The sequence below is a fragment of the Protopterus annectens genome, chromosome 13.part0, assembly GCF_019279795.1.
Source record: "Protopterus annectens isolate FY-2018-M chromosome 13.part0, PAN1.0, whole genome shotgun sequence".
NCBI classification, from domain to species: domain Eukaryota; kingdom Metazoa; phylum Chordata; order Ceratodontiformes; family Protopteridae; genus Protopterus; species Protopterus annectens.
This window is the reverse complement of record NC_056747.1, coordinates 661,651,128-661,665,515: the sequence shown is the minus strand read 5'-3', so window position 1 is coordinate 661,665,515 and position 14,388 is coordinate 661,651,128. Positions and strand designations below refer to the sequence as shown.

The 14,388-nt window shown below is 37.0% G+C and overlaps 1 protein-coding gene across 4 annotated transcripts in view; it reads left to right on the top strand.

The window, feature by feature from the left end:
• Positions 1 to 14,388, top strand: part of INPP5K (inositol polyphosphate-5-phosphatase K) — a 1,033,350-nt gene that overhangs the window by 122,258 nt on the left and 896,704 nt on the right. For all 4 annotated transcript variants that reach the window (XM_044054345.1, XM_044054348.1, XM_044054347.1 and 1 more), the window contains exon 2: positions 307 to 399. In XM_044054345.1, coding sequence (XP_043910280.1) covers positions 317 to 399 — 83 coding nt within the window. In that variant the 5' untranslated portion in view covers positions 307 to 316. The remainder of the gene's footprint in view (positions 1 to 306; positions 400 to 14,388) is intronic.

Here is a 14,388-nt window from a genome sequence, read left to right as displayed (position 1 = left end):
TTGATGTTGCTACAGATTAAGCCATTAATAAAGAAGTTATGAGGTTTTTATTTACTGGTTGTTGAAAAGCTGGTTGACATTTCATCAGGCTAACACATATTTGTGGGTACATTTTACCTTTGGCAGATTTCTGCAAGATGAAAGGCAAGATATTTATTTTATTTAGTTTCCATAAAAAAAAAAAAGTTAAAGCAATGGATGGCAAACAACATTTGATTCAGATTTGTTCTAATTATATTATGTGGTGAATTTGAGACATGCAAATTGCCTTGCTTTATTTTTCTTTTCTTTTCCAACAAATTACAGAAATAAAGTGATGGATCATGGGATTTTACCTTCATTGAACATTGAAGAACAGAAGTCCAGTACAGATTTGTCAATTAATAACATGATGTTTAGGTAAGAATTACAGATTGTGTTTATTTTTTCAGAAAGTTTTCCATGATTTTTTCTTTTCTCTTGTCTGATTGTTCTGCTAATGGTATGTGCAAAAAGAGGGAGTTGTTGTAGGGTTCTTGCTGTCTGCCTCTGTCATAGAATGATAAACTGTAAAGGATTTGCAATGTAATTAATGACCTTTCAGGCAGTGTTTTAAAGATTTGTGTTGATGTCTACTGATAAGCCTACTAGCCTATGACTCTGTCATACTTGGCCTGCTTGATTGTGTCTCAAGCTTCTGTGATGGTAGATAAGTTGATGATGTTACATTTCATAGGGTGGAGGAACAGATTTGATGATGACGTGTTGCAAATTAATTACTTTTTAAGAGTATCTTAGTGTTACTTTCCTTTAACTTCAGTGGCTTAATTTCCCTTTGAGAGTGTCGTTTTGTCATGAGATTGATAGGGAGTGGGACCTTGGGAGCCTAAACCCTCTTCATGGGTTGTGAGGAAAGCTCCCTATGTCATGTTTGTTGGTAGAATTACTTTGACCTTATTTTGCTGCCATTTGTTGTGACATTTCATTTGCCTTACATTGCTCTTTCTCTGCTGACTTGAAATATGAACTCGCCATGTACAATGTGCTCTTGTTTTTCTTATTGGTAGTTCTTGAATTTCACTGTTTTATCACTGTTTTATCAATCCTATTTTGATGACTGGCGATATGACCAGTTAATCACACGCACAGTGTAATGATAGTTTTGAAATCCTTCTGTTATCTCGGAGTAGTATTATCATTTATTTGCTTGGTAGGGAGCTTTACTTTAAGATGTAGCTGGAAGTCCTCTTGAAGGACTGGATCTTGAAGGGTGTTTGTACCACATTTCCTTTGCCCAAAGGTTGTCTGCCTCTGCTTTTTTTCTGAGTAAGCCAGGTGTTCATATAGAGGATCACCGTTTATAACCAGCTTATGTGTTTAAGACGTATGCCAAGAAATTCACCTTGAGAATGAAGCTTGAGAAGTGAATCCTGGCATCTTTGTTGAGAACACATGATAAAGGGTCATGATCGGAGACCCCGCTCATGTAGAGCATGGAGCTTTATCTGGTCCATATACTATTAGTTACAGAGAAAAAAATTACTAAGTATTTTGCTGGCTTTCAAAGCCATAAAGCATTTGGTTAGAGCTGTCAGAAAGACAGTGCAAGATATTTTATGTTAGAGAAAGTAAGGGACACTTTACTGGCATGGACAGCAGGCAAAAACAGATATTTTTTTGTTCTGCCGCTGTCATTTGGTGGTCAGTACTTGCAGGTTTAACAGCCTAGAGTGATATACAATAGTAAGTGAAGCAGGGGGTGCTTAACATTTAAGATCGGGTCTTGCACTATAGAAGCGGTTGTTTTTTTACTAGATATTGGAGCGTAAGCATTGCTGTCCATGTATACTACAAGGCAATGTTTTGGCAGCACTAGTCTGTCAGCTCTGAGTGTGGACTTCAAGATCTGATTATCCTTTTTGTCATAGGCTGATACAGTGATGTAGTTGGTGAGCTTCCATCGCTTATATCAAGGAGATTGCCATAAACTTTTATACTTGTAAATCTTTGAAGGTAAAAAAAACAGTACAGCTCTATTAATTCATTTTCTAAATTTTGAAATCTAAAAAGGATCTAAATGATTAGAAAAATGGAAACACCATTGTTATTCTCAAGAGGAGGTAAGTGCAAATTAGTGTTAGGAAATTAATGATTAACTTAATTTTTGAAATTGAAAATTAATACTTTCACTCAGTCATCAACTTCATTCACAGTGCAGAGCCTGTAGTCAGTAAATCTGGCTCTGATATAGCAGCTCTGCCACAAGGACCAACACTGAAATGTTTTCACTGAGAATTTTTTTCTTGCTGCAATAACCTTTGGTCACTACATCTGATCATAGTACTGCAGGAGCTCTGCCACAAGGGCTAACTAAGTTTTCACTGAGAATTTTGTCTTTGGATAATATAAGCAAATTTAACTTTAAGAACCTTGCTGTGTATTACCTTCAGCTAGTCAAATATGTACCTGCCTCTGCTAGAAATTGGCTTTAACACCCCCCCCCCCAAAAAAAGTAGTCCTTGCACTCTGACTACTTACTAAGTTAGCCACTATCATTTCTCTTGACTTGTAGATTACAGTGTATATGCTAGTTACTCAGTCTTCTTGGCTGACAAGTTTCTGCATTCACAAAATGAAAGAAAACCTGTCCTACTTGTACCTGTCTGTTATTTGCTATTGGCTATAAACTGATTACTGTTATAAATAGACCTGAGGGTAGAAGACCACTGTGCTCCCCTACCCTACCCTAATTCTCACCCACCCCCTCTTACTTTACTGTTATGCTTCCAACATACACATTTCTTCTGTGACCCCTATTCCGTAATCCTCTCAGGCAACCTTGCTGTTACCATACAAGCACCCTTGTTTCTTTTTGCCTAATTCACAACTTCCATTTCATCTTTTGGCATCATTCCCAACTAGCTTTCTCCCTCCCATATTGTTTTGTACTATATTCATTCATAGACACACACCTCCCTAACATCACCTGTCTGTTCTACCTTGTGTCTTCTGCTTTTCCCAAATAAATCCACATTTCTTTCTATTTTAACTACATTCTCATAATCCAGCCTGTTAAATTCCTCTGCTCATTACATTCCAGAGATGAGACTAGGACAACCCAACTCTCTCTTCCTTCATAGAAAGTGCTTTCCTACCTACCCTCTGTAAGCTTTTGGACTCCACTACCACTAAATATCATTTTGCCCTACAACTTCATTTTCCTTCTTGATCCGTACTTCCCAACTACATGCAAACTATAATGTAGAGATCCCTTTACTATATATATATATATATATATATATATATATATATATATATATATATATATATATAAATAAAATCTTCTCCTGCTTTTGGGCATTCTCTCATCCTACCATGACTCTCTAATACCTCTCAACATATGCCCAACTCTGTGTTAACCACCTTTTTACACTTCCTTACTACACTCTTCACTGATTGCACCAAACCTATATAATGATGCCCCTCACTGTTACTCCAAGTATAGACCAATTAACTCCTTTTCAACTCAAACCAAAACAAAACTAAGTGGAAAAACGCTATCCAATAAACAAGCATCAATAATTCCTCAATAAACTAAAATCCTTCTAGGAGGAGACATTCACTCTGTTCTTGGCCCCATTTATCACACTGAACATCAACACAATTCTCTTCCATACACTACTCAGACCCTACAACAGTCAACCCCAAACCCCAGTAATCTTACTTTTGTTGCCATAAATATTAAAAGCATACGATATAAAACTGCTGAACTATATGCCTGTATTAGCCAACATAAGCCTGATAGTCTCACTGTAAAAGAAACTTGGCTTAAACCCAGCATAAATAACTCTGAAATTGCACATTCCAGCTTTAATATTTATTGTTTTGCATTTGTTTACCGGGATGGTCCAATGTGCTGTAGTGAGCCCATTTTCAGTGGAGGCCCTGGGACAAAAGCACCACAGTGAAATATCCAACACATACAGTACACAATACATACAATAAAATAGATCAACATAATGAGTACATAATGCAAAAGTTGCAGTAAACAATTGAATGAGCAAGGTTAAAAATCTCAGTACATTATTAAATTATTGTATCAATGATAAAATGGTTAGTGCAATTAGAATATAACAAGTTAAGATATAAAGGTAGGATAATTATGTTACTCTTGTAAGTTGCTTAGATTCTTGCAACATCCTCTGAGTAATTGACCCTTGTGAAGGCGCAAGGTGAAATATAGGTAAGTAAATATAGTAGATAGTACCAGTACTACAGTTAAAGTAAATTGAGACAGATTTATAACAGAGTAGTAGTTAATGAAGATGTAGGTTAATTTCAGGTTTTGGGAAGTGCAGTTTTGTCACATGTGCACTGCCATAGAGAGGAAAGGTGTTGTTTCAGAGATTTTTTTAAAGATAGCTGCATTGCTGGTAGTCCTGAGTGATGGTGGGAGGGTGTTCCATAGCTTAGCAATAGTAAAGGTATACAGCAATCTGACCAGCTGAAAGGTTTGTTTTTTCTCTGTTCAGGAACAATTGACTTTCGGATTGGAGGGGTCTATTTGGATGGTATTGAATGAGCAGAGAAGAAATGGCAGGGCAGTTTGAATATAAATATATATATATATATATATATATATATATATATATATATATATATATATATATATATATACGTGTGTGCAGAGGTTAATTGTAGATACAGTGGATATAAAAAGTGTACACCCCCCTGTTAAAATGCCAGGTTTTTGTGATATAAAAAAATGAGACCACAATAAATCACTTCAAAACTTTTCCCACAATTAATGTGACCTATAACCTGTACAATTGAAAAAAAAATCTGTTAGGGGAAAATATAAAAAATAAAAAACGTACAATAAGCTGGTTGCATAAGTGTGCACACCCTTAAACTAATACTTTGTTGAAGCACCTTTTGATTTAATTACAGCATTCAATCTAAACTAAAGATGGCAGGACTTAAATGAGCTATGTAATGTTTGAGTGCAAAAGATTGGGTAGATTATAAGTGATGTATAATGTTTGCAACTGGGAGTGTGTCAATATGGTTTGTGATGTAAAATGCTTGCAAGTAGGATTGTGTTTGTGTGGTTTGTTTTCATATATATATATAAAAATAAATGTATGATTGCATATGTAGTAAGTGATGGTTTAATACAGATGTTTCTTTAAAAAAAAGGCAGGAATTGAATAATTTATGTAATATTGGGTAGGTTATATGATGTATAGCTATATATGTGAATCATAATGTTTGTTATGTTAATGTAGTTTGATTCATTTTGTATGAAAATGTCACAAGTGATAATTCAATAAAGGTGTTTGAAAAAAAAATAGATGGTAGCAGAAACGAAGAGCTAGGGATAGTTTTGCAGAGTGGTTGAGAAAGCATTTGTGTCTATAGAGGATGCCCAGTTTTTAATGTGTATTTTGATATTGCTGCGAATATGCAGGTCAAATGTTAGGTTTTCATCTGTGATGACACCTAGTAGTTTTGTATTTGGGACAACCTCAATGATAGTATTATTTAGAGAATGAAAAGTGAATTCATCCTTGTTTAGAGAGGTGCTTTTTTAGGTTTTAGTAGCACAAGTTTAGTTTTTTGGGGGTTTAGGGCAAGATGAATATTTGTCATCCATGTTTCAGTTGAGGTGAGGGCAGTTTGGGTGAGTTGCTGTAGTTCAGATGTGGAACTGGTACAGATAATGGTTGAGTCATCCACATATTGGAGGACAGTACCTTGACTAAGAATGGTGTGGAAGTTGATTAAAATGCTGAACAGAAGGGGTCCTAGTATGGATCCTTGGGGAACACCCATAGTTGTGTTGAGGAATGGGGCGAAAGAATGTTGCCACTTGATTGATTGTTGCCTGTCTGTGAGGTAGTTTGAGAACCAATTTAGGGTAGGGGAGAGATGCCCAAGTTAGTTTAGTGAGGAGAAGAAGAGGGTGGGAGATTGTATCAAAGGCCTTAGAAAGATCAAGAAAGAGTGAAGAAACAATTTTATTACCAGCATCTCTGGCTCTGTTAACTGTGTCCAGGAAGGATGTAAGAGCTGTGGTAGTATTGTGACCTGGCCTAAAACCATGCTGAGTGGGAGAAAGTTTGGTTGTGTAGCAGATAATTAAGAAGTTGTGTGTAACTGCATTTTTCCAGGATCTTGGAGATGGATATAGAGATAGCAGTAGGTTGAAAGTTGGAAATGTCTTTGTTGTTTCCTCATTTATGACCAGGGAGGATATTTGCTTTTTTCCAAATTGTAGGTATGTGGGACTCCTGAATAGGTCTGTTAAGAAGTATGCTGGTAGGATAAGCAGTAGTTAGCTGATATTTATAGGAATTCTGGAGGTAGGTTGTCAGTGGTGTTGGTACCATGTTTGAGTTTTAAAAAAAGTAGTGTTTTATTTTAGTAGCAGAAGGTATAGGTGTGAGAGAAAAGCTGGGTAAAGAAGTGTAGGTATTTTGTGTAGTACTTGAAGGAGCCAAGTTGGTTTGTGGAAGGTTGATGGTGAGATTAGCTTATAGTATTTATGATATGCGATTTAACGAGCAAGGCTATTTCGGTGGGCGTTTTACCTGGATTTGGACATGGATTACTATCACATCCTGGGTTTAGTAAGGAATTGATGGAGCTACAGATTTTTTTTAGGTTATGCTTATAGTGATTTTTGTAGTCTAAGGTAGTGTTCTTTTTTGTTTTTAATGACTAAGACACTTTACTTGATTATGGAGTTGTTTATATTGTATGAGGTCACAGGGGTTTTGTTTCATTGCTATAATTTCCATGCTTTGTCTTTGGCAGTCATGAGTTGCTTAGTGGTGTAGTAAAAAACTGGGATGATTAATTTTCACTGTTTTGTCAGAGGAGCCATATTGTTTAACTCTACATTTCTCAAGATCCTAAAGAACTCAACAGCTATCAGCAGTCATCCTTAATGACTGTTTAAAGAGGAAATGTGGTGCTATTGTTTTAATATTTCCCAGCAACTACTACATTTACCTTTATCACACACCAATACCAAAATTCAATTCACCAGAGATTCTTATTACTTTCCTGAAATTGAACAGTTGAAAACAAATATGTATTACTGTTCTTTACATCCCTCCTGGCAACAATACAGTTATACTGGAAGATATCCTACATTGGATATCCATAACAATTCCACAAGAAAAAACTACTACTAGGTGCTGTGAGTCTCTGCTAGACATTTAAACTCTAACTCCCCTACATCTAGTGTGAACTTATATAGTTTCACACAACTAAATATTAGCTGCACATATTATAACTAGACATTAAATTCCCTGTTAGACTGGATCCTAGTATCATACCCTAGCAAATACACCATCTCGGGTACAATATCTGACTTGTTTCAGTGATCATTTCCTAATCTATACAACCAGACATCTCACACTTCCAGTTAAACAACACATAACCTTTCCAGCTTTAACCCAGATATGTTCATTTCTACCTTATCTGTTAACTGGAACTTTCTAAAAAATCCTCCCCATAGGTTTTGCTGTATATGAATTTAATACAACTTTCCTGAATAGCCTTGCACCTCCTAGAAGGAAGAGACTGAAGACAAGTAATGTAGTCTGGATATTCAAAAAGAGGAGAATGCTAATGCAGGATAGAGAAGAAGCATGGAAAGAATGGCAGAAATATAAAACACCACAATATCTTGAACTTCGAATGCTTTACAGTTGTATTAAAAAGCAATTTAATGAAGACAGAAACTATACTATAATAACTTTTAAGTAGTAGTAAACACAATCCTAAAAATTCTGGACTGCCATTAAAAAAATCTTTCATCCCAGCCGTAAATTCAACCCTAACCCCTCTCCCAATAAGTCATTACACGAAACTGCAATACAATTCAACTCTTATTTCATAGATAGTATAGGACCTCTAACAAAGGATTCCCCAACATCTAATCCAAATTCTGCCCAGCAGCCATGTATCACCACATCCACTTTCACCTTCAAACCTTTGCCTGCATTATATATAAAAATACTCTAAACAAGCTCAAACCATGATCAACTTCAGCTGAAGACCTTCCAAGCGAGTACCTTAAAATAGCAGCTGATAGCATTGCCTAGTCTGTCTCAATCCTTATAAATAGGTCAGTCCAGGAATCCCACATTCTCGCTCCCTGGCAGAAGTCATACATTATCCCGCTGCAAAAAGGAGGAAATTCAACAACAGACATTACTAACTTTGGACCTATATAACTCTTATCCCCCATCCAAAATACTTGAAAAATGTATTTAAAAACAATTGCTAAAATATCGCTTGCAGGAAGAACTTCTGTCCTCCACAGAACATGGCTCCTGTCCTTCCTGTAGTACTAACACTGTACTTGTAACTTGTATATATACTGTCAATAAAGCTAGAGATAATGGCAGACTAGTCTTTTCCTTATTTCTAGACTTGTCTAAAGCGTTAGACACAGTTTATCACAGCAAATATCTACTTCAGATGGCCTCATCTGGTCTCTCTCAGCCCATCCTTTCTGTGCTTCAGAAGCTACCTAGTCAGTCAGGTACCTCCCAGTCACCACTGATGTACCACAAAGCTGATCTCTTCTTTAACATTCTAACACCATCCACACAACAGGCCTCCCTAATAAAGTACGCAGATGACTCCACATTCAGTTGCACATCTGACAACATGCCACACCTCCAAAAAAATTACTTGTGGAAACTTTAACAGTGACTGAAACATGGCTTTGTAACTTAGAACATATGCTCAACCCTAAAAAAAACAAGCTACCATGTTTTTCCCTAAATCCCTCTCCCATGAAAAAAAACAAAATTTAAAGTCATCTTTCTTGATAATACAACTATTGAAGTCACTTCTCATTGCAAATTATTAGAGATGTTTTTGGATGATCATCTTAAATTCGACCTGCTTATACAAAATTGCATATGAAAAACTCATCCAAAACTAGGGATGCTTTATAGAGTTAACAACTGTCTCACCAACGCAACTAAAGCTGTACTTGCCACTACTTATCTCCTCCCCACACGTTTTATGTCATTCCCTTACTAACCTTCAGGCATCACTAAAATCAAAACTTGAGCAGTACTATAACAAATTTGCTAAATTTACAGCAAATACCCGGTTCTGAACCGACCACTGTGTAGCACTAAAAAGTCTAAATTGGTCAGAACAATCCCACCAACTAACACATACACAACTTCTTACCACCTATAAAATTATCCAGCATCCATCCGATTGTCCAGCACTAAGTAACATTCTACACAGTTATGTTCCCAGTTGGTCATTATGATCCAGTGACCAACAACTTGGATCAAATCATTTGGGCATTGTCTGTACTCCTACCATGTTGCTAAGGCTTGAAACTCCTCATTTGTATCCATCAGGTCAATACCCTCCATCCCATCCTTCAAAACCATTCTGAATGACTTCCTAGCCAAACGCTGGCTCTGTTCTTGCTCAAAACTAGGATAAACTGTATCCCTAAATGTAAACAAATGCCTATTCATATCTTACATCTCCTTTCTCTCCTTTTTTTCACTACTTCCTTATTTCTATCAGATTATCTTCCCTTGCTTTCGCTGTATATATGCCACAAGCTTGCTTTTCTTTCACTACATATTGCAATTCCTGATTGTATTATACTAATTTAGCTTTAATTTCTCTGTAAACTGGCTAAAATTTCTCTAACTATTAAATTATTGCAATATAATTTGTATCTGTTCTTAACCAGTATTTTCATATGTCTAATTCGGTATAATTATTTAAACTGTAGTGTTTTTTGTATTATTTTAAAGGCTATAAAATTATTGTTTTTAAAATGTTTTTGTAATACTTTGGAGCTTTTCTCCCAGGGCCCCTACTGAAAATGGGCTCCTACCTAGTAGATGTTCTTCATGTTTCACTGTTGCAGTTATCACACTTGGGTTATCCTTCCAGGGGTAGCCCTCAGTCGACCCAAATACCAGAGGCTTAGTATTTCTGCGTCGGTTGCTGTCGCTTCAGGACTGACGTCAGGTCGTCAGTGGTATAAAAATAGGCAGCAGACGCTATTACATCAGTTTTTCTTGCCCCAAATGTCAGGAGCGCCCAAAACGGGAGCTAAGTTATGGTGGAAAAACACCACCAGTAAAAAGTAAATACCAATAGCCCTGTAAGGAGTGAGGAAGAGAGAGAGAGAGAAGGGGGCTGGAGGGTGGGAAACCAGGACTGCAACAGTGAATACACTCGAACATCTACATTTATGGTAAGAGTACACAACTGTACTGTCTTTCCTGGTAATTAAATTTCAATATGTAAATAAATAAATAATGGTAGTGTTGATTACTGGTCATTGCAAGGAAGATCCTTGCCTGTACTATTCTGAACTATTTCCTTTCTGTTGCTGAAGACATCCCACTGAAAAAGTTTTTTTGATTCAGATCACCTTGCAGGACAGCTGACATATAATATCCATTGCCTGGCAGTTCTAAGAAAACCATTGAATCAACACCAAAACCTATTTGTAGTTTTCACTGACCAGACAGAAGCATTTAACAATCATGAAGTCTTGTAGAGGGTACTGGCAAAGATTTGACTTCTGTACTAGTAAATTCATGAAACAAGTAAATCAAAGGCAGTGAAGTGTAGGGCTTTTTTAAAAAAACATAGGCTAATTATAAATCACTTGGTGCAAATACTTGAAAAAAGCTGTTTGAGTCATTACGTCCATTTAACATATAAAAGACAAAAAATAAAGTAAGTAGTTTTGTGTGTCCAAATGTCATTCTCTTTGAAGATGTGAGCAGGATTTTAAAGGAAGACAATATTCACGCCTGTATTAATCTACACTGTTTGATTAAAGAAACATAAGAGCATTACTACTGCTTCCAGTTGAAATAGTTGTCAAGAATGCCAGATGCTAAACTTTTGTCACTGGTGAATATAACCCAGAGTTTCTGTCAGATAAAGCTCCAGATCGACTAATACAACTGCTGAATAGATTAACAACCTAACTTCAGGCTAAATAAAAAGCAAGTGTGGAATCGGAGTGACGGGTATGAACTACACGGGCCATATTCTGATGTCGGAAACCAGATCCAAATAAAGTCAAAGCAGTCATACAAATGCCAAAGCCAGAAGACCTAACAACATTTCATGTCTTGCAAAGTTTATATTTGATTATGCCTCTAAGTTCATCGTTACAGAAAAATGTAGTCTGGAAATGCTTTGAGAAGGCAAAGAGCTTTCACATTCTCACAAACTAATTACAGATGCTCCAACATTAAAATGCTATGACATGAATACTCCAGTTATGTTGCAGGTTGCTGTCAGTCAGAATTGGATAGAAACTGTGTTCTTACAAGATAATAGACAAGATTCACAAAAGGGGTATGCTCAGATTGAAAAGAAACTGTTTGTGGTAGTATATGGATGTGAGAAATTCTGTGAATGTTTGTGGTAAAGAAATTCACTTGGAAACGCCACAAATCTTAATGTTTGTATAAGATGCCACAGAGAATGCATAGGATGTTACTTAATCTACACAGTTGAGATCTAAAAACAATATATAGATCAGGCATGGTACTGCATATGGGATATGTTGAGGAGAGTGCATTTACCAGAGAAGAATGAACTACTGGAAGAATAATGAGAAACTTTTTCATAATAGTGCAGTTACTAATGATAGAAGACCAAGTAAAATTATTTCAGAAGTGTTCCGACTTAGAAATGCGGTTATTGAAAGATGCTGCAATGAAAGGCTGACCTAATTAAAATTACCAGTAAGGTAAGAAATCCAGTCAAATTTTCAAGCAACAAAGAAATAAAATTGTGTCCAGGGCTTAATGTTCTAGACTAGGAAAATAATAGTTTCCAATCGGTTGAAAAAAAAAAAAAACAAACGCCAGAGAAAGATGCATGAGTCATGCATGGGGATAGTAAAATCCAAGACTAAAAAAGAGACATGATGCTTTGGCCAGGTATAGCAGTTCATACAGAACTGTGCCATCTGCAATGCATACCATAACAACAACTGAAATGGAGATGATGGTATACTCTGTTCCAGATCACCCATGTTGAGTGGGCACTTATTTGTTCCACTTCAGAGAAGCCATAGATCTTACAAATTGATTATTATTCCAAGTTCCCTGAAATAAAGACTGACAGACAGTTCAACTGTAGTATGATTTATTGCATTAGCATTTAAATCCTTAAGACAAGGCATGATTAATATTGTTGTCTGACAGCGGTCCACTGTATACAGGTCAATAATTCAGAAGATTTGGGCATGAATTGGAATTCAAACTTGTAAACCCATTCCACACTATCCTTAGTCTAATGGACATGCGGAGAACTAGTGAAGGAGTGAATAATCTTATGAAAAAGAATTGTAGAAAATGCGGTCAGGTTGTCATCTACCACATTTGGAATAGGAGCCCTTACCATGTAGTATTGAGCTCTTGCAGTACACCTTTGTAAGGACTCAGTCTCTTACCATTTCAGCTGTTGAGAGGCTGCAGCATTAAAAGCAGAATACTTCAGGTATGTGTCTGAGATCCAGTATAAAATAAAGGGCATGCTAAAATAAATCAGCAGAGACAGAAATTCTGCTGATGAAAGCTGCAAAAAACTATCAGACTTGCAGGTTGGAGACAAAGTAACAATCTATAACTATGGGAAAGTCTGAAGCTGAATAATTTTTAAAGCAGCTGAACTAAGGTCCTGTCTAGTTTGTGCGGAGATGGTAAACTGTATAGAAGAAATTTGCAAACATTTCTACAAACAATTCGGATCTGAATTTTAAGGTCCAGGAAAATTATTAACCAGAAGTGTTACAATTAGTCCTTTCACTTGAAAATTGGGAATATGAAAATTGGTTAAAAGTTGGAGAGAGAAATGGAGCTATTATGCAGAAAGAACTCTTCCCAAAAGCAAGACCAGATAACTTTATCATCAGTGGACGCACATGAAGAAATTAGATCCGTGGATAGTTCAGGAAGTAAAAGGCTTATAAGGACTGGAAATTCCTTTTTTTTTTTTTAAATCCCTCCCTTCCTGCAGGACCTAGCCCAATAGCTCCCCAACTGGCATCTAATGTGCCAATTTGCTCCATGGTAGCAGGAGACAGGCACCCATGGGCTAAGCGACAGACCCACAGCTCATTCATTCTTGTGCAGGACGTCCCAATTAGCCCTTCTGATTTGTAGCAAGGCTCAGGTGGTAGGTAGTGGGCCTGGCTCTGGTACTTGTGGGATGGTCTACAATCTTCATTTAGAAAAGCAATCCTCTTCCTGTGTCTGTTCTTCCATGCTCTGCTATGTGCCCTACAGTTGGGAATGGGTCTCTTCACATGCTGAATTCCTGTCTGCTTATTACGTGACTGCACACAGCAGTGCTGGCTAGGCTCGAGCTTCTTGGGATGCAGCACCTAGTGCTTTTGCTAGGTATCGCCCATGTGGTGAGTTAGAGCTGCCTTACCTTCCACAATGTGCAAGTCAAGAATGGCTGCTCACTCTCATTGTCCTCTGCAAGCTCCCTCTATGCATCTGAGATGCTGTTTGGACCTGCTCGCAGTGTAGTCAGGATTTATCCCTTTATGCCAAAAGCTGGCTGTTGATTCTCATTGTTCAAAATGTGCTTTGAATATTGTGATGTCTCTCCTCTGGGCCAGTAGTGAAGGAGCCTCAATCCTCGCCACTGACATGGGTGGGGGAATGTTCACTTTTAGAACAAAAATAGATACACACAGTATTTTCAGATGCAGCTGTCTGCACCAAGCACAATTTCCCTTAAGAGCACACAGGGAGCATACGCCAGTCCTGGGGATGGACTTCCTCTCCAGACCCCAAGTAAGAACCTTTTCTGTCTGGATAAGTCAGTGGTCTGTGTCCCTGTTGCAAGTAGCAGACACAATCTCTTTGAGATTTGATTTACACACACACACACACACACACACACACACACTGGGGAAAGGCTGGCACATATTTACCTGCTATGCCACCTCCACCCAGACTGTGAGGTAGATTGACTGCCCCCAGCCAGCTACTTTAAGGCTCTTACCAGGGTACCCAATTACTCTTAGTAAAACTAAAACGTATACAGATGGTAGTGTTAACCAATTGGCAAGACTTTCAGGAGCATGAAGCCACAGTGACACTCAATAAATGCAATTGCTCCCAAAGATTAAAATATTTTCTAAAAGACTAGCCACAATGAAAGGTATACATATATTTAATAATAATTTATAAAATAGGAAACATGAAAATACTGAATATCTATTTACAATAAACACCAGAGTTTCAATTTGCATGAAACATAAACGATACAGAAAAACAATACTTTTAGCTAATCTCACTATATTTTCCTAAATCACAGAATAATTACTGTTCCCTAATTAAGTTACTTACAAAA